Raw genomic sequence first — 27,809 nt, 5'->3', positions numbered from 1 at the left:
TTGAGATGGGTGTTAAGTGTTTGGATTCCTTTTATATAGGTGTTCTGACGAATGGCTGCTGCTAACGGTTCAATAGAAATTGTAAAATGTGAGGAAAAGAGCGCATAGTCCCTATGTACAGTGTGAATTTAAAAAAAAAGAGTTTTTCCATTGGTGATGACAGTGGCTGTAGGTGTACAGAATCTTAACCCAGTTAATAATTCCCCACAGCCCAAATCTTTGTAAAGTGCAGATGTAAAATGTCCAGTTCACTTGTCAAAGGCTTTTTCTGGATTTGGCCCTCTTAGTACGAAGCCTGTCGTTGGTGACAGAAAGTAAAATGCAAACAGGATACAAAACTAATTTGACCGTAACTATTTGATTGTTTACGCAATCAATGTAATTCCAACGGATTCTAAACGCTAAGAATCTTAGCTTTCCACTTTGCGGTCCATTACGGTAATGTTAAAAATAAAAAAAACGGTGCCCAGCTTGTCTGTGGGGGAGGGGTGGAGCACAGCAAAGCAGAGAGCAGCTGCAGAGAGCAGGGGAGAGATTTGACTAATCCTAAAAATAATCCTAAAATAATCATGAACTTCAAGCTGTTGGAAAAGGCCATACATTTACTCTTACTCCCTCTGTAAGTGTAATGCATTCTAAAAACAATTCACCTTTTGACTTTTATGTGAGAAAAAACAAAATTCCTGAGTGTATTACACACTGTTACATGTAATGTTACTTGGATACTAGGGTACCAACTTTAAGTCATTAATAAATGAATTGCAAAGAAAGAAAGGATAAAATTACATATACATACTCTCCGCCCCAGAAGATTTTGGTGGTGATGACTAAACTGGAACGCCTGCATGTGAGAACATATAAAAATAGATATCAGACTCTTATCTCAAAATGACACCATGAAACAATATATTTGAATGACAAAAAATCTTGACAACTTTTTTTTGTCAAACTTTTATTTTGTTTTTGTTGTCTTCTTGCATTTTATGTTGAACTTGTAGTGAACTTTTGTTGCATGTACAAAAACACAAACAAGGGACAATTACAGAAAGGCCGCAACCCAGTGCCTACCCAACACAATAAAGCCACAAAACATTGTCAGTCGTAAATAATTGTCCACATATGTGATATGCTGCATCTGTATGCACTGATGACCAAAGCACAGTGGAAGGCAGGAGATTGACAATGCGTTTAAGGACTTTGTTTTGGCAAAATATAAAAATGTAAAGGCGGGTGACAGCATATCACTTGACCGTAGCAGCTATTATAGAATTGCTCATACACACTTGAATTGTACATTCAAGTCTTTTTTACAACATACATACCTGTTGTTACATGTATGCATGTACAATGTCTATGATTTAACAGGTGGTTTCAATAAACTGTAAAATAATCCTTTTCCTGCTCATTTGAAAGTATTCTGTGAATCAAGCACCATCCAATTTCAGTTATTAAATCAAAACATGGTACTCATCGAGGTGTTTTCTCACACACAAAGAGCTCACGTAGACCTGCGGGTTTATTCCCTCTTCCTACGTACTTAACCCTTTCTCTTTAGCGAAAGCAAATATTTGACCTTACTCCAACAGTTTTACTTATGCAGATATTCATTATCATGCTGATGCAAGCATCTCAGCTGACCTCCAAAGCACTCAAGCACTCCCGGCAGTGTTTTCAGCTGGGAATAATTGCTTTTGTGGACACTACCTCTGACACAGAGTTTAAATCAGCCACTAGATCAGCCACTACACAATTAATTGAAATACTGTCATCAACACCTACTGATTGTTAGCTTACAATCCACTAATGTATTAACAGGAATATGTGCTTGATTACTTTTTGATAATGCTTATACTTAGGGTTGGCGCAGGTTTGCCTCGGACCAGCCTCTAGATATGCTGCTGTAAGCCTAGAATGCCAGTGGATTTACGAGGATACACTGAGATCCCCTCTTCTCCCTCTCCCACACTTTGCTCCTTCTCCAGCGTCTTTGTGCTTTTGCCTCGTAGGTTTCCATGGATTGTGGTTATATTTGGTAGAGTGTTCGTAATTCCTGTAGTGGTCCTACCTGACCTCCACTAGTACATTTATTCAAGGCAGCCCACTGCTCCTTAACCATGATTGGGTCAAATGCAAAAAAGAATTTCCCCAAGGGGATTAATAAAGTGCATGTTTCTTTTTCTTCTCTTCATCCTTAAGCACCTGGACTCCTCAGGAACCTATGCCAGGTTCCTGATTGTGGACATCCCATCTGTGCTATAGGACAAGCTTCTAGTTGCACGTGTCTGACTCCACCTGTAAGTTGATCACAGACTTCCCGTCTGACAAGAAACAGCTTTTGAAGCTGGTGAAACACGTCTCTGACATTCAGGCCATCAGCACCCCCCTTATTGGACTCATCTCTGGTGGGGAAGAGTCTGCTTACAGGTGGGATATTGAATGTGGTTCCCTGGTGCAAACAACTTAGAACTCAACAGTTTAAAGACAGTAGAGATGGTTGGGGATTTCTCTAAAAATACAGCCCCACCTTCCCTTATCACCTTGTGTGACTCCCTGATTGCCACATTTGAGTTTTTGCGCTTCCTAGCAAGAAAGATTGTAGCCGACACCTCTCACCCAAGACACAAACTTTTTGAGTCCCGTCCGTCTCGTAGGAGACTGCGGTCTGTCGGGACCAAGACCTGCCGCCACAATAACAGTTTCTTCCCATCTGCAGTTATGTTCAACAGTAAAGCCTTTGACCCCCCCAACACCCTACTGGACACGACACATCCTTAGGAGAATTTCTGATAGAAATGCACAATTCTATTTATATACACTTGCTGCTTAAAAAACAGACTAGCCAAATTCCTTGAATGTGTAATGTATTTGACTATACCAATTCTGATTAATCATTTATATGATATGTATTGGATGTGTTGTGTTATGTACATTCTGTACACATGTATTGGACTTCTGTTCAGTCTGTAAGAAGGATTCATCTTCTGTTGCTCTCCTTGAAGGTTTTTTTGGGGAGTTTTTTTTGTTCCGATGCGAGGGTCTTGGGACAGAGGATGTCCTACGTGTACAAAATGTAACGCCCTCTCAGGGAAATTTGCGATTTAGAGCAAGATAAAATATATTAAATGGAATACATTCAAATGAGCAGGGTTAGCAACAACAGGAATGATGATTTGCAAGCTTGGTCAGCAGGATTAAATAAATTGTAGTAATTAAATGAATAGTTTGACAAAGGAAAGATGCACCAATGCGTTTTATTTACCGTGTTAGCTGTATGACTAATAACAGTAGGATGAACAGTATTTCTTTTGACATCAAACTGAGATTGCATTTTAGGTAATACTTTACCTGAAATTCATTGTGCACTTTTTAGATATCATTTTAATCACCTCTGATAGACACTTTTCTGAGCAATTTTTTTGGGGGGGAACTGGGATATGCTGTTTAATAAAGTATATACAAAACATCGAAATGCAGCTTTCAGGCAGTACAGTGATGAAAGATTCAGGATAGTGTAATGTCGTCCAACACGCAGTGCTAAATTTGTATGGCCTTTTTTTAGTCTTCCGACCACTCAAAGCGCTTTAATACGACATGACTTCATTCACCCATTAACACACTAATGAGCAGAGCTACCATGCAAGGTGCCACAAAAGGACTATCAAACATTTATACACCATAGGCGCACCTATGAGAGCAATTTAAGGTTAAGTGTCTTGCTCAAGGACACAACAACATGGGCTAATGGGGATTGAACCACCAATCCTCTGATTGAAGGATGACCCTGCTCACCACTGAGCCATAAGTGTTGAGCCATGGTCAACATTTTTCAACTAAACCTTCAAATATGATGCTTCTAGTTTTGATATTACAAACAATCTGAAAACTCTACCTCCATCCTTTCTTCTTTATGATATTTCCCAAGACAACTTCAGCCCTGAGAAAAGAGATTAACAGAAAGAGAAAGCCATGTGTTTTGAGTAGCTGATGAAGATAATCACAATAATAACTTGATGATGAATCTGCAAAGACTTTAGTGTTTGAGAGATGAGGGGCATGTGTAACAGCACCATTAACTCAAACAAGTTGTTTTCACCAATTTTCTTGTATTTTAAATGTTCCCTTTGTCACAAACAATTTCACAAAAGGAGTCATGTGTAAATAGTTTTTTCCTCTAATTTAGAATTAAATTACTTTAAAGAAATTTGCATTACAATTCACATTGCATATATTGTTGACATTTCATTTTGTGGCTCGGCAATTTAAACTATAATTTAATTCAGAATTGGTTATTGAATAATACTACAATACCAATATGAACATAACAAAAACAACATAACAGCTGATTCTAAACTTTTGGTATGTAGTGTATACATTGATTATTAGTACTGAGGATGTAACATTTGGTAATTTACCTGATTAAGAAAATCCAAGGAAATTTATCTTGGACTGGAATGCAGTAGATCAAATTGAATGTGTGATCACCTCCAAGTCTAAGTCCACCCACTGCATAATTTAGAAAAATGCAAAGAAGTTGCCAATTGGCTGAGAGATGACTCCATGCCCACTTCCATATAACGAAAGCATTGTTAGACATGACAGCCAGTGCAGATGACAGCAAGCAACAATAGCTTGGGAAATAGCGATACAGCAGGGGGCACTGAATTTGATGGATTAACTGTTTCAGTGTAAACATTACTTGTACATGCAAACTGGAACCCTAAAGCACAAGAAAGAGACAAGGATAGTTCCGTTTACTCTGTATTCAGGCAGGGTCAAAACCGGGAGATCAGTCAATCGGGCAAACAAATTCAAAAAGAGGCAGGCAGAAAAGAAATTCCAATGTCAAAATGGGCAGGCAGATCAGATACAGAAAATACAATAACGCTTGGCGCTTCGCAATAACACACAAGTAAATCTGGCAGGGCTCAAGTGCAAGTGGATGACAATAAATAGTGAAGGACTAATGACAGAATGGACAGCAGGTGAGATGGGCATGGTCAACCAGGTGAGGAGAATAGGTGATTTCATGGTGTGAGTGCCTGCCATGGCCTGTGATTTCAGGTCCTGCACCTGAACTCAAAGGAGTTAGTGTAAACAGGCCAGATCAAAACAATCTAAAAAGTAGAAGAAATTGTGACAGAACCCCCCTCACCCTTCACCCTGCAGGGACGCTTCCTGACTTCCACCAGGCTCATCCGATTGGACGCTGGATTGGTCTGGATGAGTCTGGTGGAAGTCAGTAATCAGGGAGGGATCCAGTATGCTGCAAACATTGACCCATGAGCGCTATTCGGGACCATAACCCTCCAAGTCCACGAGGTATTGCACTCCCCTATTGAGATTTGAGGAGGTGACAGACAGTGTAGGCAGGTGCCTCATCGATGGAGGGAACTCATATCTAATCCTGGAGGCATAGAATGTGGGGTGAATTCTCATGGATGATGATGATGAAGGATGGGTTCAGGATTTATGACCTAAGAAACAGAAATGGGTCCACGAAACAAGGAGCCAAGTTTTTGGATTTTCCTTTGAGGGAAAGGTCCCGCTAAGACAGCCAGACACATTGGGCCTAATAGGATGCGGGGACAAGCTGTCGGTTGGAAGAGCACACAAGTGTGGAACAGCTCTGCCTCCAAGTGCATCACCACCGCTGAACGAATGCCTGGATTGAGGGAACACTGGCCTGCTGTTCCTGCTGGGAAAAAAAAGTGGTGGCTGATAACCCCAGATACACAGGAAAGGTGAGAGAAGGCTGAACTGGGAAGGGTATTGTGGGCATGCTTGACACACAAGTGGCCTAAACCAGGAGGAGGGGTTGCGGCAGGAGAGACAGCGCATAGCATCTCCATGTCTTAATTCATTCGCTCAGCCTGACAATTAGATTGAGGGTGGAACCTAAATGACACTGTGGACCCAAGTGGCCTGCGAAACTTGGACCAGAAGTGAGAGGTGAAATTCAGCCCACGGTCAGAGACCATATCAGAGGGAAGACTATGCAGCCGGAACCCATTTAGCAACATCATTTCAGCAGTTTCCATGGCAGTGGGTAACTTGGGTAGTGGGATGAGTGAAGCAGACTTGGAGAACCAATCAATGACAGTAAGAATGACTGATACTGTCGGAGGGATCTAGGCCGGTTACAAAATCCAAAGCGATGTGGAGCCACGGACGACAAGGAGCTGGCAGAGGCTGAATAAGCCCAGAAAGAGCTTGGCAAGTGCTTTTTTGTTGTGAGCAGACCTGGCAAGCACAATAGAACCCGCTTGGTGTCCTCCATGAAAAACCACCAAAAGCGCTAAGATGCGTCTGACCGCAGGATGGCAAGCTAGGCAGCAAGAGTGGCCCCACTGGAGAACAGATTGGTAAGAACAAACAAACATTCATCAGGACAAACACTGGGGGCAGGGTGTTCAGCATCGGAGCGCTTAACCTTGTCCTCGACTTCCCAGGTTCCCGTATCAATAACACATTCATGAGTGAGGATACCTTCAGAATGGGAAGGAGAGGTTTTAGGTTGAAAGAAAAATTAAGAGCCTACTTAGCTTGATGAGAGTTCAGCTGCTTTACCGAACGGGTGTTTTCCAGCTTTTTATGACGCGTCCAGACCACAATCGGCGCTCTCCAACCAGTGTCTCCATTCAGCCAGTGCAAGTTTTACCACCAATAGCTTACAGTTCCTGATGTCATAATTCTTCGAGAGACAGCTTCCGGGAGAAGATCCAGAACCAGAACCTTTTGGCCAATCGCTGACAAAGAAATACCCCCATACCAGTTTAAGAAGTGTCCACCTACACAATAAACTGGCTGGCAGAATCTGGAAATATATGAATTTGAGCACATGAGAAACGTAACTAAATCACCAAGGGCCCATCTGCCACAGAGCACCACCGGCTGTGAGGGGCGCAGCCACCAAACTGTAGTTAGGAATGAACCGCCAATAGAAGTTTGCGAAACCTAAAAACTACTGAGGTTTCTTATGTATGAAAAGAGGAAGCCAGTAAGCAACTACTTTGGTCTTGGCAGGTCTATCTGGATTTTACCAGCGTTGATGAAAAACCCCAGGAAGCGTGAGGTGTAGAACTTGCACTTTTCAGCATTTAAGAAGTGATTCAAACAAAACCTCGGGAGGACTTGGTGTAAATGTACTACCCAGACTTTGTTACAAACCTCCTTCAGATCTAGGTACTTCTTGGGAACAAAGAGATCTGGAAACTCAGAGGTGACAGACAGACTAGGAGCAGACATTAGACAGAGAGCATAACAGTGAACACTGCAATACAGTTGTGTGGATAATATATCCTAAGCCGACAGCCCAACATGACAGGTTGTTTTAGTTCATGAATGAGATGAAAGGTTAGTACTTCATTGTGATTACCTACCACTAAGAGGAATGGATCAATGTGTGACCCTGCAGAGGAGCAGGCCATCTTAGGATGTAACAAGGATGGTTTTTTACACAACCTCCTACCTGATCCCCAGCTGAGAGGCAAGAGTCATGGCCAAAAGCTAAGCAAATCATAGAAGAGAAATTCAGCGTATGATCACGTAAACCCCCAATGCTACGCTCGTGATGGACGGCCAACACCTGCATAGCCTGTGCTATGAAGGTAAGCCGCTGTTTATGGCCTTGTAACATGCTGGCTTAAATCGGAGACTTCGTCTTGGGATGTGAAGAGTTGGCTGGGTTCATGTTCGCCATATTGTACTGCCAAGGATACTAGTAAATTAGTAAACTCAAACCCAATAGCACAAGAACAGCTACAAGGATAGTTCAGTTTACTTAGTATTTAGGCACGGTTAAAACCAGGAAATCAGTCACTCAGGAAAAAAAAAATAATCCAAAAACAGGCAGGCAGGGTCAGAACAGACAGATCAGCTGAAGAAACTAAAATAATGCTCAAAAGCTTGCCAGTAACACACAAGAACATCTGGCAGGGATATGCTGCTATAGGCCTGTGGGCTTGGGGACAGTTTAAGATACACTCAGCTCCTCTCTACAAAAATTAACTGAATTGAACCTAAATACAAGTGGACAAATATAAATAGTGAGGGACCAATGAGAGAATTGGCAGCAGGTGATGGACGTGGATGACCAGGTGATGCGAATGAGTGACTTCATGGTGTGACTGGCAGACCTGAAATCACAGGAGAGTCAGTGAAAACAGGCAAGCCGGATCAAAACAATCTAAAAAGTAATGGAATTTGTGACGATCAAACCACAAATGAGACAATTACAACTCACTTCCCCTTCTTCAAACGTGCAAGCGCTCCCTTCTTAAGTTTGATTAAATATTTAGTTATTTTTCTTCAATGTGGCATGATAGTGTTGTGTGCACATGTTTTGTTACAGAAACATGTTTGGAATAAACAGTGTATAAAGTCACATCTTGATTTTAAGTCATGCACAATCATACTTACTTTCCAGCATTATACAATTCAGCTGTGTCGAACAAATTGATCCCATTCTCATATGCCAAAGTCATCAGCTCCTCTGCCACCTTAATAGCCAAATTTGAGATGATAAAGATGAGAAATGAGTAAAAGAAGTTGCAATTTCTCTCTCTTTGACCTTTGAAAAAGATATTTCTGCTGTCAAGTTGAAAGGTTCTTGAAATGACAAGTTGTATCAAGGTTTCATAACGTAATGAAGCCAGAATGTTGAGTTATAGGAATGATAAAAACATTTCTCTGTTAACGATGCAGTATCCCGTCATGCACATATTTATGTTTACGATATCAGATGACACAGAAGGCCCTGGTAGAAAATGCACGGCCACTGCCAACTTACATAAAATGGGCCTTCATTGCTCTCATGATCCCTTTATTCCAGACAGAATTTTATTAAAAAGACCGTTTGCACTTAATACTTTCTATGAATTACCAGTCTGTCTAACTTTTTGTCGTATTGCTTCTTTTGTCTAAACCAGGTCCCTCTAGAGAATGATAATATATATAGATATCTATATGTATATATAATTTTATATCTTTTTTAAATTATAAAATAGCTATAACTTTGTTATTCTGTTCAGGCCACCAGAGAAGGCTTAGAAGGCCCTGACAGTCCACCACTGTTAGGGACAAGCCCCTACTTTTGTCCATGTTCAGTCCGTTGCTTACCTTAAAGATGTATGTCAAAGACCAGCAATTGATTAACCTAATACAAAAGCAATAACTGCTTTTCATGTTTTCCAGTTCAGTTCATTTTTTCTTACTCAGTGAGAAAGTCCAGTCTGTATTGGCTTAAACAAGTGCACTGAACATCTCTGATGAGTAAAGATCCAGAAATAATACTTGTGAATTGTTGTAAAATCAGCAAATACTCCTTACCTTTGTTTAACAGTTTTTTGAATTAAAAAAAAATAAAAAATCTGAATTTTTTTATTTATTTTTCTCCAAATGTGATTCCTCGCCTGACTTTTTTTCTGTACTAAATCCTCTCTAACTTTGTTCTGCTTCACTTTATGAAAGTAAAACAATGCAAAAATTATGTTAAAATGTTAAGGTAGGATTTGGGAGAATTTTAAACCTTGTGAACGCATCAGTTCAAGGTAAAAATCATGCTAAAAGTGCTTTTTTTCTAGGCGGACCTGAAAACTTTACATTACACACTGTGTATCATCTTCATCTACTCTTAACCATTACCACATAGACTGATATTTACACATCTGAGAAAAACTTAACATTTTACTTGTTTATTAACTCCAAGATTATTCAAATAGCTCTAGTGGTCGCAGAGACACACCCATTTTAGTTTGGGCATGTCATTTTCAAGCAGAAACCTAAAAAGAGGGTCGGTGTTTAAAAGTAGAGCATCTGTGTGCGGCAGTGATAAGCCCCTCCCAATGCAAAAAATAAATAAAATAAAATGCAGTTAACGCATGATCAAATAATTAGCGTGAGAAGTTAACGCTGCGTTAATTTGCCCAGCCCTAATACATACATACATACACATATATGTTGATACACATATAATTGCAAATAATTCAGTCAAAGTAAAAAAAGACGCCACTGTAGTTCTGTAGTTCAACGTTAAAGTTAAATTAAAATATTAAGTTTTAAATCTCAAACTGATTTAATGTTACTGTGAACAAATAATAAACTCTGAGACCAAAGACTGCTTGTTAGATCTTCCAAAACGAAATTGTTAGATCTTCCAAAAAACAATTATTGGTGCTGGCGGGGCTCACTGGTCCCTCGAGCAGGACCTCAAATCAGTGGCATATATTTTTAAGTCGGCTGAAGCTTTGACAAACTGACAACAGAATTGATGCTTAAACCACTTGTTTCAGCTCATTTCCCCGTTATCGTCATTGTTGGTCAGTTAATTTATGTGTTAGGGTGCTGATCACATTGGCCTTTTAGGTTTATTTTTCTGCGCCTTGATTTCGCATGCGAGTCAGTCCGTTTGCTGAAAAGATCTGTGCTTTGTTTTGTAGTGGCGCTTCACATCGCTGATTTTAATGTCGCTGAATATGAGAAATACTGCTTTTTAACTAGTTGTGGAAATGATAAACCTTAACAGTCATTCTTGGTTAAAGGCTCTGGTTAAGGGGTCCAGATTTTTCTTTTTGGAGCACCAAGTGAAATAACTTCTCTGACTTATGTACTTTTTACAACTATCGGGTCTCTCTCGTCGCTCCGTATGTGTAAATATGGCACTTGAGTCAAGGGTGGGGATGAATGGAAAACACACATGTGATTGGTCGAGTCGGATCATGTGAGAGGATTTACAAGGCCAGTGATATTCGGCTATGTGACGATACAGGTGCAATGCCTCAACATGGACAGACTAGGAGATGGACAGACTAGGAGATATAAGTGAGAGCTGTTCAAAGGTGCCCAGTAGAAACCTTGGGGTCAGCAGCACAGATTTGCAATATTTTTGTACATGTACACTCATTGTCAGGTAATAATAGGAGTTGTAAGATGTCAAGTGAAACAATGTTAAACTTGAGACTATTCTGTCATTGTTACATCCTGTTAAACTTCAGCCTGGATTACACGAGACTGCAAGTATTCTTACCTTATCCGTTATCTGGCCTCCAAAGGTGACCCACGTGCCTGCACAAAAATGAAAGGAAATGCTTTAGATTACAACCGGCAACATACATAGTAATTACTCAGGAGTTCCAATTTGACGAGGACTAGAAAGAGAGATCACATTACTCCTGTATTAGCTACTCTCCATTATTATTTGGTATCATGTTATATTGTCAGGTACTAATAGGAGTTGTAAGATGTCAAGTGAAACAATGTTAAATTTGGGACTAACAATACGTACAGATTGAACTTGTGAGACAATAACTTATGAACCTTCGTTATATGAGGATTTACAAAAACCTGAAAGTTGAGGCATTAAGATTTATAAGTGATATTGCTCAATGAGCTTTTTTTTTTTTACACATTGAGGGGTGAAAACATAAAAGGATTGTGTGCTTTTGTAGCAGATAGCAGTTCTGATGATGTAATTTGTGGTGCTATAAAAAAAGCCACTCCATTATTTGTGAAAATTCACGTCAGCATAGGAATGCAATCTTTATGTTCTTTCTCTCCTTCTGGATAAATTATTGTCTCTTCAATGCACATGACTAACTCTACTCCTTTCCGGGAGCCTCTGTGCTTCCTCGCCTCAAGTTTTCATGGATCGTGGCTGTTTGGAGCTGGTCCTGCCCCCTGCCATGGGTACTTTCCTCTGCCGACATGGATGGTGGTTATTTGGACTGTGTTCCATGCCATTATATAAATATTTTTTGTCATTCATTGAATGTGCTATAACTCTGTTACGTTATTTCATTCTGGTCATATGACATCTATTGCTTCTGTCCATCCGGGGAGAGGAATCCTCCTCTGTTACTCTCCTTCAGATTTCTTCCCTTTTTTCCCTGTAAAAGGGCTTTACTATCTTTGTTTGTGGGAGTTTTCCCTGATCCGACGTGAGGTCCGGGGACATAGATGATAAGTGTACATATTGTAAAGCCCTCTGAGGCAAAATTTTGTATTTGTGATTTTGGGCTATATAAAATAAACTAGGGGCAGGACCGGTTCCAGACAGCTATGATCCATGGAAACTAGAGGCGAAGAAGCACAGAGGTAGTACTGTCCATTGAAGAGACAATAATTTATCCAGAAGGAGAGAAATAACGGAATCACAAAGGGTATAACTATTTTATCTTTATTAAATATATATATATATATATATATATATATATATATATATATATATATATATATATATATATATATATATATATATAATTCAAAGTTATAGCTTTTTTATAATGTAATTGTTTTTCACAAATACAGTACATGTATTATAATTATTTTTGCCTATTAGCTTATTTTCTCATTGCACAGCTGCCTTCATCCGGTCCTGTGCTCCTTCAGGTCTCTTGTATGGCTTCTCCGGACCTGTTTAACAGCATTTTTCTATCCAATCACGTTTCACTTTTCTTTAACCATGTAAGATTAGCCTGGTTAACCCTTTTAGTATTGTAATGATGACAGTCCGCCTGGTACTTTTTCAACTTACAAAAATCTGGTAAGTATTAGTCATTATTATGTTATAATGGTTATAATGGCGTAAAAACTATAAAGTAAAAAAACATATTTTTACTAAATGCAACTTCTAAACAATTGAAAATTAACCTGAGCAAAGCGTTTGAGATTAAAGAAATTAAATTTAACCTGTTTTCTCAAACAGTTTAGTTTGCATAAACCAGTGGTCGCAACCCGTCGATCGCGATCGACCGGTCAATTTCGGGGACTTTTCCTGTCGTTCTCCAAAATAAAATGAAAATAATTTTATCAACCGATCATGGTCGCGTTAAACTCCTCTCTGTTTCGCAAGCTGTGGAGTTTTGCTGCGATGCGCGCACAGACAGGTGAGCACACACACAGACACGGGCGTGCACAAAGTGGATAGAGAGAGAGACAGAGCGGCGATTTGCTGCTTTAAGCTGCAACTATTTTAAGCTATCAGCTATAACTTTTAAAGCCTAACAGTTCATGTATGTGCGGGTGAAGACAAACATCAACAGGCTGCAGCATGGAGCTCCATAAACAACGTTTCTGACTTCGCATATCGAGTCTCTGAAAATATTCTTCCAAAAGCCCGAAAAATGCCCTGCAGTGACAAAGCCTGCCCATTGTGTGGTTGTCAATAAATTAAATTAAATGAATATCATGTTTCCTTTAAGTCAGTATTTATCAAACTGGGGCGGTATTTATTACAGGTGGGGCGCAAGAGGAAATGCTGATTTTAAATGTTCATGTGCGCCGTCAACAGGCTGCGCTGCGCATGCGCGACTCTCCGATTCTTGGCATTTTGCTAGAGGCCAATCTTTATGAGCTCTCTGTGAGGTCTTTTCTGCTGTTGCGGTCTCACCAGAAAACAGACCTCAAGTCAACATTAAGCATGAATTGAGAGTCCGTATGAAATCTATAACCCTGTTTTAAAAACATGTGTAGAGGAAAGCGGCTAACTGCAGCCACTCATACTGATGCAACTTGATGCTCACATATCAGCACTCATTCTGTTTTGTTTAGCACAAACATAGTTTATTGTTTTCCACAATAAGCTATTTAGAAGTATCTAAATATTAGTTATTTTTTGCACGGATATAACTTTATTCATTTTTCTACGAAGTGATAACATTTTTTTTTCTTCTCCTACCATCAATGTTGTAGAAATTTTTAATAATTATTGTGAGGAATAATTAACATTGATATGTGATCAGACAGTCACTTCACATACATTATTATTAAAAAGTGAACTGTGGAACTTTGTTGTTCAGGAAGTTTGTATCAGACAAGGAGCCCTCCGTATTATTTGGTACCTCAAAGTAGATCTCGGTTTCAAAAAGGTTGGTGACCACTGGCATGAACCATTCAGTGTCCATGTTACAGGCTTTTATATGTGTCCGTGTCCAGGCGTTTTAAAAATGTGTTCATCTCTCTTAACAGTTACTGTCCAGCTGAAGACATAACCCAATATTGCAGTACTCACACATCCACAGAGGCTTTTACATGCAGTTTGTACACTGTTTCCTCCTCAGAATGGGCTTCTGTCTGTTCTTTTCCAACTGTCCTTTGTGTTTGTGGGACCAGTAAAGAGACCTTTAGTGGGGGGTTTAGGTGGGCCAGCAAGTAGCTGGACTCTCAGAAACTATACTAATACTATTATTTACAACCCCAACACATTATTTACAAACAAAACACTGCTCAAAACGCCACTGAAAGGATGTGAAAAGCCAGTCAAGTCAATCACCAATCGGCCATCCCTCCGAGATTGCCGGCGTCAACTACATTCTGTGCTTCACTCAACACGCGTTAAATTTACTCTAAAACCTAAACTCAAGTAATCACTGACACTTTTATACTACTCTTCGCGATCTGCATTCAAACTTATGGTTTCCACACGCAGCGTGCAACACTGATGGCGATTTGTATTCACTCATTGTTTGAATGTTGCTTGCAGGTTTTCAGAGCTTTTTGACGGTTTGAGGACATTCTGCCTTGATTTTAATCCAGAACACCAGCACATCAGCAGACTTGAAAAGTACATTTAAGTTTCATTTTTGGGGCAATGTTATCACGTAGCTTTGTGACATGTGTCAAGAGTAAGAGGCTCAAATGGATAAATCTGGTCATTTTTCAAAATAAAATCCGTCTTGTAAATTTTTTTATTCTTTCTGTGCAGCCCAATACCAAGGGGGTATTGTGTCACTCGCTCGCAGACGAAGCCATTATTTAGTGTAATTCAACAGCATGGCACCAACACGTAAATATTGTTTTTTATTACCATGTGACTAATCGGCACCTGGGCTGGCAGAGTTAGTTTAGGTTCTGTGGGGGTGCAATAAGAAACAGAGAAATGCTAAAGATAAAACTGAGTGCAATAAGGAGGGAGCGTGGATATTTAATTGGGAGTATTGAATATTTACAGTTGATTCTGCAGGGAATAAAAAGCAAAAAATAAAAGAATGAAAATAAGGATAAGCAAAATGCACGGAATGCAAGAATGTGTGAAAGTGACACATGTAAAAGATCTTTACAATACTAGATGGAAACGTGACTCTACTGCTCAGGGGCGGACTGGGGGAAAAAAGTGGCCCGGGGATTACTGTCAGACCGGCCTACCTAGTACACGACACAATGCATTGCCCGCGCAATCAATGCATTGTGTGTGTGTGTGTGTGGTGTTGAAGGTGCATTACAAAGCAATAAGTTAAGTAACATAATAGTAGTAACGTGAAGAAGGTTGAAGGTTGAAAAAAAGGTCCGTGTTGTGCCATGCTGGTGAATCACACTAAAAAATGTCTTCGTCTGTGAGCGAGTGACGCAACATCCCCTTGGTATCGGGCCGCACAGAAAGAATGGGAAAAAAAGGAGAAAAAAAGAGGCCGGTTTTATTTTGAAAAACGGACCGGATACATCTGTCTGTGCATCTGAGCCTCACACTCTTGACACATGTCAGAGCGTGAGACCGTTACCCTAAAAGTTAAATGTACGTTTCAAGTCTGCCAAAGTGCCGGTGTTCTGGATTAAAATCAAGGCAGAATGTCCTAAAATCGCCAAAAAGCTCTGAATAAGCATCATCTTAACCATGAGTGTGAATACAGATCGCGATTAGTAGTGTTGCATGCTGGGTATGGAAACCATGAGTAGGAGTACAGATCGCAAGGAGTAGTATAAAACTCAGTCAGTGTCGCTAAGACTTTAGTTTTAGAGTAAATTTAACGTGTTCTGTGAACTGCGCGCGGTATGTAGACAAGCTAGCGCAATGCCAGAGTGACGGCCGGCTGGTGATGGAGGTGGGCCGGCCCCAACCACGTCCGCCCACCGGGGATTTCCCCCGCCCCAACTGACTCCTGTTCAGCCGAAAGTACAACTGAAAGCTCTTGTCATCCAGACACAATTTGTGGATAGGTATTCGCCGTACTCTTTAAAAAATAAAAACGCCCGGCGAGTTTTTTGGGAAAAAACACCCGTTTTTTGTCATGGAGTTTTTTAAGCGGCTGCACTTTAAAAAGTCGCGTCCTTGTCATCCAGACACAATTTGTGGATAGGTATTCGCCGTACTCTTTAAAAAATAAAAACGCCCGGCGAGTTTTTGGGGAAAAAACACCCGTTTTTTGTCATGGAGTTTTTTAAGCGGCTGCACTTTAAAAAGTCGCGTCCTGTGTGATCGGCCCCTGAATCTACCTCTTCATTAACGGTAGTGTTAGCTAATAACTTTCCACCGAAGCTTTAGCTAGCTGGCTAACGTCGCGTTCTCTCCTGCTGTGTTCAATGACTCAATTCATCAAACTGTAGCTAAGGTTAGCCAAGTCTATGTCAACAGAGCTCCTGGGTATCCTGAGATACCATAAAATATTATATTACCATGCACTCGCACTCCCTTCTGGCACGCGTATCTGTTCGCAGTTCACTGAATACAAACACCCCACACCCCCCCTCTAAAAAAAAAAAAATCATAGAATCTACACGATTCACGTAGGTCATCTATTTTGGTTTCAAAACGGCGAATTTCACCGATAGGTGAGGGATTTTCATGTCTGAAGGAGGCGCACGCGGGAGGCGTACCTCGCACCTTGCTCAGTTTTTTTTTTTTTCTCTCGTGGCACTCATTGAAGGATTAGGTCTAAATCCCACGGCCCGCCACTGGTGTTATCTTATTTTGAACCTCTATGTATCACATATATGGCAGAATTGACAATAAAGATAACTTTGATAATTTAATTGTCGATGGGAGGCATGTTTATATCACACTCACCTAATCCAAGACAGGACACCCTCAGCCCTGATTTGCCTAGATTTCTGTTGACAAAAAGAAAGTAATTCCTGTGAGAACGTCAAATCTCATAGCATCATATATAAATTCATTCAATTTTAACATATAAAATCATTCCTCCATAAAATGTTCTTTAGCCCGTTCAAATAATATGGCTTTAATATATATATATATATATATATATATATATATATATATATATATATATATATATATATATATATATATATATTTTGGTAATGTCATTAAATTAAAACTAATATTTCTCACATGGACAAGTTGTTTATAATTCTAACATGTTACATATATGCGAGCATTCTGGTTTGCATGTTTTTTCCCCCTTCAAATTACAATCCGATAGCCTATCATCATACTTAATATGACCAGATTTGAGTTTGTGAAAAAGAGGACACTTCATACAAATTATTTATTCCATCTTTACATTTTTTATTCCAACTATATTTTTATTCCATCTGTATATTTTATTCCATCTGTAAATTTAATATTCCATCTGTAAATTTAACATTCTTTTTTTTACTGCTAATTTTTTTCTTAAATCTTTAATCTGTTTATTACCGTTCTTTGGTTTATTTATATTACTTGTTTCTTTTATCTTATTACTTGTGAGCAGTGCTACTGTAATCCTGTAATTTCCCTACTAAGGGACTAATAAAGGATTATCTTATTTTATCTCAATAGGCTTGTCCGTTAGAGCTGCGCCTTGCCTGGAATACAAACGAGAGCAGGTGGCCGCTGCAGGAAGCAATCAAGAACAACTGCGATCAACTCGGACAATTTTCAGCTGCCTTCAAAGTATTAACAGGAGGTCAAAGAAAAAACTAACTTCCTGTTAGTTCTAATCTTTAGACTACTTGTATTTTACAGCTCACATTTTGATTCTTTCATATGTGATTATATATATATATATATATATATATATATATATATATATATATATATATATATATATATATATGGAGAAATGTCTGTGTGGCTGCGTCCTTTGTTCTTTTCATGTCTGCCTGTGAAATACATTACTCCAGAGTTAAGTATTATTTATTATATGTGGCTGTGTAAGAGGTGTTGTGTAGACGGGTGATTGGGGTGCCTCTATTCTTTTGGGACCCACATCTGCACTAGTTGACCTCACCACTAGTAAGTCGCAGTCCCCCCTATTATAAAGAAAGACGCTTTAATTATTAGTTTGTATTTCATATTATCTGTGGTTAAAATAAAGATTATTTTTATGCTAGAACCGTGGCCGTATCTACTACCGAACACTTTACGAAGTACGCTGCAATACAGTGCACTATAACACAGTTCACTAACATGTAGTGCACTGTGTTGCTGATAAGCGCTGTATCACAGGGAACACTTACGTTAACCAATTGGCGGAAGTGACGGACGCAAATCTGTTCGCGGCACCTGCGAAAATTAAGCCGGAAGTGACGTCCGCAAATCTGCTCGCGATACCCGCGAAACTAAAAATGACAAAATGAATGCACTTCTTACCCTATTTTTGTCCCTTGTGTTCCCCTTTCTCCAACCTATGTGGAAACTGTGACACCTCCACAATCGCGGCAGGAGGATATAAATAAATTAATAAAAAGCTGGCGAAATGGCTCCTTCGCTACATAGCCAAGATGGCGCCCGTTCAGTGCGAGTAGTGTCCATCGCTTTACACTACATTTTTTGACCATTTGCAGTGCGCCATCCGGGTACTTTCAAATGCTTTTTAGCTTTAAGTAAACTATACCAATGAGTTTAGCTCAAAGTAAATTGTACCAAGAAGTTTAGCTCACAGTAAATGACGCAGGGAGGGAACATGTGGTTACAGAATGTGGCTGTCTGTAGTTTTTAACAATTGTTACCTGCTATCATTTAGTTTACTTAAGGAAATTGAAAGGGAATGCTGCAGTGAGCTATGTTAACACTAAGCTTGCTATTTTTGTGGGTTTTTTTTTCTTATGCCTCTAATGCTACCTATTGGACTAGATCTAATGCGATCTAGTCCGATAGTGTTTTTCTCTGTACATTACTGTTACGTACCGTGTTGTATATGTATTGTATTGTTCTGTTTTGTGTTGTTGCTTTTGTCTCCCCCTCCTGTTGTCATTTTCATACTTCACAGACCTGCACACCTCCAGTCATCATCATCACACCTGTTCCCAATCACCAATCAAGCATTCCCCTTTAAAGTCCTGTGTTTGTTCAGTGTGTCAGATGTCAGTCACTTTGGGTTTAGTTGTTGTTGGCTTGAGCTGCATCAGAGTGCTGGCTGAGCGCTCGCTGGCTGAGCGCTCGCTGGCTGAGCGCTCGCTGGCTGAGCGCTCGCTGGCTGAGCGCTCGCTGGCTGAGCGCTCGCTGGCTGAGCGCTCGCTGGCTGAGCGCTCGCTGGCTTTGTAAAATATAGCAAATTTGTATTAAAATTCAGAGTTCAACTTTTTATCTTACGTGTGGAAGTTTGTTAACTTAAGTGTTAAAGCATAAAAAATAAAAAAAATTACATATAGATTCATTTATGCATTTTTATTGAGGAACAACAGTTTTTGTAGGGTGTTTGCTCCAAGGCGATTTCTCCTCTTACACACTAGTTCCCCCGCCTTGAAAAAAACTCTTTCACAGAGTACAGATGAAGAGGGTGAACACAACATTGTCAGTGCAAGTTGATGAAGGTTTGGATATATTTTCTGGTTCTTCTTCCAGTATTGTAATGGGTCTTCTGTTCTCGGTATGTTTTCAGCCAGGTAGCGTTGCACTTCAATGATAGTCAGCGGTGCTATTAGAGGTCCTCTTGCTCTCCTCAACCTCCATATCGAGAGGTTTCCAGAGATTGTGCCCTAAAAAATATTTTAGAAAAAAGTCTTTGGGTTATTACCACATGATAAAATGCCACAAATATGCAAAAAAGCACAAAGAAACGTGTTTTCATACCTGAACTAGGTTCTGATACATGTGAAGAGCTTGGCTCTTCTCCTGCTGGGTCAGACTCATGGATCCTCATTTCAGCAGCACACTCCAACTTCAGTCTTTTTACAGCGTCACCTGCTTTTTGTGGACTAACAAAGGCAACTGTTTTAAACCTTGGATCCAACAGCGTTGCCAGTGTCATCACACTGAGCGATTCCATGTTGCAGATCACTTCAAGTAGCAGCTTTCTTAAAATTTCAACCAGCTGTTGAGCAGCTGTTTTTGTAACTGTTGTTGCTTGATGCTGGAGGTCAATGTGGAATATTCTCATCAATGGAATGACCTTTGACCCTGAGACTCTTTTTTTCCTCAGAGTTCTCTTGTGGCCTGGTAAAAAGGAACAAGGACCCTGAGCATCTCTTCAATCACTTCAAATTCTTCAGGAGTCAGTGGAGTAATATCAGGTTTTAAAGAGGCCAGTGACACCCAGACTGCCTCCTTCTGCTCAGTCATTCTTTCAAGCATTTGGTAGGTGCTGTTCCATCGTGTCGGCACTTCATTTATTAATTTATGGAATGGTAGCTGTTGCTGCATTTGACTGAGCTTCTCTTTCGCCGTGGTGCTTGATCGAAAATATGTCACAATGTGTCGTGTTTTGCTGCGAATTTCTGTGAATGTTGGGATTTGATCATATGCCTTTCTCACAATTAAATTCATGGAATGGGCAATACAAATGGTTTGCCGTATTTGCAGCATTCGAGCACATGAAATCATGTTTGGTGCCGCATCAGTGACAAGACACCTGACCTTGTCTGCAATGCCCCACTCCATGAGGGTCCTTTTAACAGTGGCCATGTTTTCTGCAGTGTGTTTTTGAGGAAAATGCTGCACTCCCAAGACTGATGAACAGAGTTCATGGCTGTCTTTGTCCACATAATGGCAAGTAACAGCCATATGCCTCCATGTTGATGGACATCCACATATCAGCTGTCAAACTAACAGCAACGGCGCTCTGGAGGTCCTTTTTTGTTTTCTCCTTTTCCTCATATTTCTTGCTCACCAAGTAATTCATGGCCTACAAATAACCATAAAAATACTGTAATACAAATATCACAAATGTATATCATGATCATGAATTGTATATCACTCAATAGTTAATTTAATCATACATTTCTTAAGCATACCTTCCTGCTTGGTAGAACATATGAGGGTGCAACAAGCTTCATTAGCTCCCTGAAGCCCTCATTTTCAACAAGACTGAGTGGCTGACAGTCCTTAATGATCACGTTGACCACAGCCACATCCAATGCTTCCTTGTCAGGAACTGCAAGCCAAAACGAAATTTTTTGTTTAAAGCTTATTAAAGGACTGTTTTGTTTTGTTTTTACAAACTATATGACAGTCACTCAAAATATTTTGTGTGTAATAAACTTATTTTTTTTCGAAATCACACTTTCTGGGAGAATTTCAACATACCTGGGTTACTCACACGAGTATCTGCCAATTCATCGTTGCCATGCCGAGCTCTATAATGCCTCAGCATTGATGAGGTGCTCTTGTTGATGTAAGACAGCTCTGTGGAGCAGAGCCGACACTTCACCTACAATACAATAAAAAGTTAATTCATCATTAAACATTCAAACCTCTAACCAGAAAAGACTACAAATATATATTGATTAAGAAAATAACAGTAAACAATGTCGAAGAGAAAAAGCTTACCTTATTAGGTGTCACAAGATCAAAATTATTCCAGACAGGGCAAAATTTCTTGGAACGATCCATGAAGACAGTGTAACAAGGTGCGATCAAGCAAAAATCCAAACTCCAACTCCAACAACAAAACTCCATCCAACAAACCCACAACATGTTGACACAGTTTGCTTCCTTATAAACACAATTTGGCGCCTTCACATCCAAGCGATACCGTTCCTGTATCGGTCACGTGATTTTTTCTTAAAGTGATACACGCACCAATACGGGGTTTCACTCTTGTGTGCGCAATGCTGTGCTGACGCACCAGTGTTGTTCATCCCATCACTAGAGGTAAGATACCCCGGGGTTTACATATTACATACACGTAGGTTTACTTCGTAATACCCCAGGTAAGAGTGAGCACCACCCACTGTACTTTTTGGGTGCACAGCACCTGTAAAGGGGGCGTGGGTTTTTGTTATGTTCTTTTTGGTGCCACTGAAAGTCCTTGTTGTTCCCTGTGTTGCTTTTTTTTGTAAAATACTTTCGTATAACTTTTGTGTCTTGAGTTTGAGTGACTGCACCCTCATTTGCCAACACCTGATGCCTTTTATGTTGCGTCCCAATCCGAGCCACCAGTTTGACTTGATTATGGTGAATGCGTTGGGTGCCTTCCATTTCAGCCCATCATACAACATTTATGATTCGATTAAAATTAGTTTTCATATATATATATATATATATATATATATATATATATTCTATTGAATGTTATATTTGACACTGAACTAGGTCATCTTTATCTCAGTGGTGTCCAAATGAGCATAAAATATCGCCGGTTTGTAAAAACTAGAGACAACCAAATAGATTTTAAAAAATCGCATTCCCTTCTGCTCATAAACCACTCAAAAGTTAACACTGTCAGGTCCATTCTCCATCTTTTGAGAGGGACATGGATATAAAAGCTAGTTAAAAGTTGTTTTTTATCTTTACATTTAGAAAAAGTATTTATCTTTTAGAAAAGTTAATATTTGTGTTCACTATGACCCTGAAATTGTCTCTTTGTTATCATATACTGAATTAATGCAAGCAAAACTAGCCAAACTACAGATCAAAATCACTCTTTGTGATTGAACTAATCTATGAACTGCCTGAAACAATGGATATCCTATTTCCATAGGGAGTAAGCCCCCCCCCTTTCTTTCAATCGTAGAAACGCCCCTGACCCACGCACATTTTTTTAACAAAGATGGGGGTATAATATTTACATTGTATGAGTACGTTATTTTCAGTCCCTACAAGTTGAACTAGATCTTGCAAGGAAATAGGAGTGAATAAATTGCATAAATGGGAGTTGTTGGTTGAGTTCAAAATGCCCTTATCAGAGTGAAAATGTTGCATATGCAGCATTAAGGAGGAAGTTGCAATCAGGTGTCAGATGTCATAGATGGTTTACAAAAAAAGGAGTAACTTTTTGTGAGATATCATAAGAACCATTGAATGAGGATAAATTGAATAAATACATAAATATTCATCTTACCTGTATATCATGCCAGTAGAATAAGCCATGCTATCCCCGAGTGAAACATGGTTAATTTTAAGAAAATCCTCCAGATTTTTGAGCTGAGCTGCTGCTCGAACCTCTCTTAGCCGCTGAAACTCTGCTAACTGGCTACTGCGCTGCTGTTTTTCTTCCTGCTCCAGTGCTTGCTCTGACAAGAAACAGCTCAGGCCACTGTGCACACTCTCACTCATGGATGACAGGGACAGTATCTTGCCTCCAGACCCACTATTCCCACTGCTGATGCTACTGCTTCTACATATGCCACTGCTGTCACGACTCCCAGGTGGTACCCCTCCACTGGCCCCAGGTTTGGTCATCTAGAAGTTGATAACAAAACACAATCTTGTGTCACAATCAAACAGTGTGATTACAATAAATGACAGCTGTTTCTTTACTGATCAGAGTGGGTCAGTCAATCATCAGGATAAGCCTAACACAGGGGTGTGAAACATACGGCCGGATCCGGACCGCCAGTAGGTCGAGTCCGGCCCGCTGGATAACTGTTTGTTTGTTTATATATATATATATATAACTTTTTTTTCTCTGATTAAAAGACGGGCATGTCAACGACTGAGCCAAGAAAATAATGCATTAGTCTATGGAACCAACCACAATTAATCAGAAATTCGGCCTGAGTTTGCGACATTGATTTTATGATTTTTTTTAAAGTTTAGTTTTTTAATGTTTTTTTTTACAATGGTTATGTCAATTAATCTTTTTCAACTAGTTTAAGTAAGAATGTCTCTTTTTCCTCTTTTCTTACAGACATGACAAGAACAAAATACAAAAATGCATGCCCCCTTTGCCACAAGGCTTGCTCCGCCATGTCAGCCCACCTTCAAAAAGCACATATCAGTAATGTTGAAGAAAGGAAGATCTTTCTTAGTTTAGCCAGTTCAAGGATTTTATTCCGGAAGGGCAAATGCCTTGTCCCTGGCTGATAGACTTGATTAACACCTCAAACGGGCACACCGAGCTTGATGAGGAAGCCAGTTACAATGAAGCTGTGTCTCTGTTGGCCCAATTGCGGGCCAGTGAGCCAGAAACATAGATGGCCACCATGCTCAGCTTTGAGTATCAAGACGAAGACCAGCACAGTATACATATTCAGTGATTGTCAAATATAGGTATTTGTTACACCCTTACCTGGATTGTTCTTTGTTCACTGTATGTTTCGGTTGTATTGACTGTCACTCACCTTGGCCACGTTTCCCAGATTCGTTAAAACGCTCTTAAGAGCGCTGTGAAATAAGGATGTGTTTCCCAGACCAGTTCTTAGCTTAAGACGCTCTTTTACTAAGAAGGAAACATAAGATCAGTCTGACCCACTCTTAACAGCCTTCTTAGCGACCAATGCTCACTGCAGCCCCGTCAGGGAAAGTTATATCTAACATTCAAAGGAATACTAAAACCATGCGTAATGAGGAATGTGCGCCCACAGCTGCAGAACACTGACGCAGGAAAAATAGCATAAGAAAAATGTTCATTCTGTCCATCTAGGACAACACTGAACGTATTAGGGGCCTTTAGGGTGAGACCTGCAGCATACATAGTGTAAAATTGACTAACAATAGTTTAAAAAGCCATTTCAGTATGCAGTAGTATAAATGACGTGACAAGCAGTAAATAAGATTCTGGTTGGATGTTGCAATGAATGATCTACACTACATTCTGAAAATGCAGAATAACCTAAAACAGCTCACAAATTATCTGCAAATGAAAGATCCCAGTGTTTAATTTAAGTGTTCGATTCACAAAATGTACCCCACTCTTTTCTCTTGTAACCTCTGTAGTAACTGCACGTTCTTTTCTTTTTGATTCCTCCCTTTTGGTTTTTGCCAACGTGTATTAATATATTGCTACTAAACCCTCCAACACAAACACACTGCTTGTTCGGCCCGTTAGCAATCTGTTTTTCACGTTTAAAACATTGCAATTATCTGTGGATGGATATGAATAATTATTGTATTTCAGCATTGTTTTAAAATAAAAGGTACATTTATATTTACCAGAAAATGTAGCATACAAGTGATTATACATTTTACATTTCAGGTTTGCAGAAATTGGGTTTAGAAATGATACAGATTAGATTATTAGAACTGCTATGAGCATGTGCTTTTAGTTTAAAGAAATTTCTCCTTTTAAAATTGACTGAATACTGTAAATCTATCGACTTTTCTGCAGAATTTTCCATTTAAGGGAGTAAATGTCCATAATCTTAATGGAAAAAAAATGGTAGTTTTCTTTTCTTCTGTTCCCTAAACCAACTTAAAATGTCTTTTCCGGGTTACTAGACAGATTTATTAATTATGCCATTAAATTTCCCACCATGAGGGAGGTTCCCTTTTACGTTAAAATCTATTATTGACAGTTAAACTTGCATTATGCAGTCGAGTTCAGGCATTCTACAACAAATTTAATATACATAATACTACGCTAGAGTGGCCGAAATTAAATAAATACGTTTTTGACACTTGGACGCTGATTTTTTTATTTTATTCAAACAAGCGGAGCACAACTTAAAGAGGAAAGTAACCTGAGAGAGCTTGCATGAACTAGAGTGCCTGCCAAGGAGACATTTTCTCATGCGTTTTGTGGCTGCACTATGCACTTGCTTCTTAGTTCTATACTAATATTTCTGTAGCAACGATGACACCGCAGGAGCTATTATTCTGCATCACCCCCAGCAACCCTACCTTGGACTAAATTCCAGAATCCCTGTATGTGAGACTACAAAAATACATTTTAAGACACCACCCACTGCTAGATAAGGTATGAAATATACTGCCTGTAAAAGTATTATACGGTTTGCGTGACTGAATCAACGAGCAATATATTGCGTGCTGGAGTCACAGATATGTCCAATAATACCTATATTATTTATTACAAAAAAACCTTTAAAACCTTGTGGTGTTTAATCATCTGTAATGTGTGCTTTTAGCAAGAATATTACAAGTCTAAAATGGGTGTTCTTTATTTAAAAGAAGCACAGCTGTAGTTGCAAATATGATTATAGGTCTACTCTCTCCATTTTCCTAACCTACAAGAGCACATATAAGATCCCCAACCACTCAATAATTTAATCTTTCAACATCAAGATGATAAACATGGAACCTACCACCAAGCTGCTTTTCCTGAGACTAAGCAGAAAAACAGCAGTGTCTCAAGAAGAACAAGAACAATAAACAGATGTCTTACTATTTTGGACCACAAGGATCTCCTTCTTTTTCGCAGTTCCATATAGTACTCCAGACAGAGGGTATTCAGGGTAGAATATCCATGCAACATCAATCATCTATCATAAACACTATTAGCTACTCACCCGTGTGGTGGGCATTCGGCCGATGTAGGGATTCTGGACTACACTGCTCATGATAAAGCTTGGTGATTGCCAGATAGTGTGTTTTATTCTGCCTAATGCCTAGCAGAACAGATACTGGATTGCTTTCAATGTAGTTCATGGTTTTCCACTCCCTTCAAGCTGGTCACACGACACACAAAGAGCCCTATCAGCAACCCTGCCTACACTGCAGAGACCAGAAAATAAACTCACAACTAAATTATTTATCTTGGCTCTAAAAGTAGCATCTGCCCTAAAAGCTTGTGATTGTCTGTAACAGCAGACAGCATGCTAAAAGCAGTAATTTTGCTTGTTCCAAAAGTGATTTATCTCTTCAGCCTTTCACACTTTACAGTTGAAGCAATAGATAAATAATTGTCATGGTATTCTATTTACTTCTCTTATTTTGCTCAGGTATCTACATTTTATGTATGGCCTGCTCACCACATCTTCCTATTTTTTCCATTTATTATTTAAATCTTTAAATCTAACAAGCACTTTGTGCTTTAGCTTTAAAAATGCCATGTAGATAGAATTATTATTCTTAGTCGGCTACTTATTTATGTTAAAAAATAGTCATTTTTTACCACTCTTTTTAACATAAGAAAGTAGCCAACTGCTAATCGCTTAAAAACAATCATTTCGGGCTGTGACGTGATCAGAGGCCAAGTGGTCCCGGGGGAGTGAGCATTTGGTGGCCAGGCCTTGACACATAAAACCTTCCTGGCCCACCACCTTGTGGGCCCAACACTCACAGAGATAAGGAGACGACAAAGAAGAGAACCTACATTTCTTGAACACTACCCATGACCATAAGGCTACGTTCACTTTTCTCGTGTGAGTTTACTCTATCGACTATGTAGTTAATTCCCGTCATTCAAGAACGGTGGAGCGGCTAATCTCTGTGGATTATCTCCAGTTACCATTTCCACCATCCACCATTTGAAATAACTACTAGTTATGTTTAATACTTGTTGTGGAAATTCCATGAACGTCGGAACATTAAATGCCGTCGTGTCTTGGCTCATAATATTATCCAAAGCCCCACACAAGTCCGACTCCTCCAAGAACTGCATCTAAATGACTGCCACATTTAGCGCTATTTCAGGCGGATTAGAAGCCAGTTGTATTCAGCAACGACAGGACAGCAGAGATGACTGGCAGAGCATCTCAACGCTGATTGGCTTTCGCAACTCAGTCTTACGCCAGTTTTTCACAAGAGTTGGACTTTTTTTTCTCCCATTGGCACTGCATTATTTACGTCATTTGCGTCGCCTGGCAGTGCGTTGTTCGCAACCATTCGCGTCTGTGCATTTGTTTTTGCATGCAATTTTTTTTGCAATCAATGCAATCAATTTTTAGTAGGGCTCACCTCTAAGCATAGCACTGGTTCTGGAACCAAACTCCTGGACTGTACTCACGGTGTAAGAGGTGCTGGGCAAGTGTGGGGATACTCACCAGCCGCTAAGTTTGAGTTTACCCTCGGGCAGTGGTTCTCAAACTGTGTGTTG

The 27,809-nt window shown here is 39.6% G+C and overlaps 1 protein-coding gene across 1 annotated transcript in view; it reads right to left on the bottom strand.

Annotated features, from left to right (window-relative positions):
* The window catches only part of LOC137800228 (voltage-gated potassium channel subunit beta-2-like), a 30,973-nt gene extending 6,754 nt beyond the window's left edge, over positions 1 to 24,219 (bottom strand). The window contains exons 1-7 of the mRNA XM_068597318.1: positions 24,157 to 24,219; positions 22,935 to 23,275; positions 16,775 to 16,818; positions 11,024 to 11,061; positions 8,419 to 8,498; positions 3,890 to 3,934; positions 797 to 841 (exon numbers count right to left, since the gene is read on the bottom strand). Coding sequence (XP_068453419.1) covers positions 797 to 841; positions 3,890 to 3,934; positions 8,419 to 8,498; positions 11,024 to 11,061; positions 16,775 to 16,818; positions 22,935 to 23,275 — 593 coding nt within the window. The 5' untranslated portion in view covers positions 24,157 to 24,219. The remainder of the gene's footprint in view (positions 1 to 796; positions 842 to 3,889; positions 3,935 to 8,418; positions 8,499 to 11,023; positions 11,062 to 16,774; positions 16,819 to 22,934; positions 23,276 to 24,156) is intronic.
* Between the last annotated feature and the right edge of the window lie 3,590 nt (positions 24,220 to 27,809).

This window comes from Clinocottus analis, unplaced genomic scaffold, assembly GCF_023055335.1.
Source record: "Clinocottus analis isolate CAN_PGR_092001 unplaced genomic scaffold, fCliAna1.0.p SCAF_4, whole genome shotgun sequence".
In the NCBI taxonomy this organism is placed as follows: Eukaryota; Metazoa; Chordata; class Actinopteri; order Perciformes; family Cottidae; genus Clinocottus; species Clinocottus analis.
This window is presented reverse-complemented; position numbering and strand designations above follow the sequence as displayed.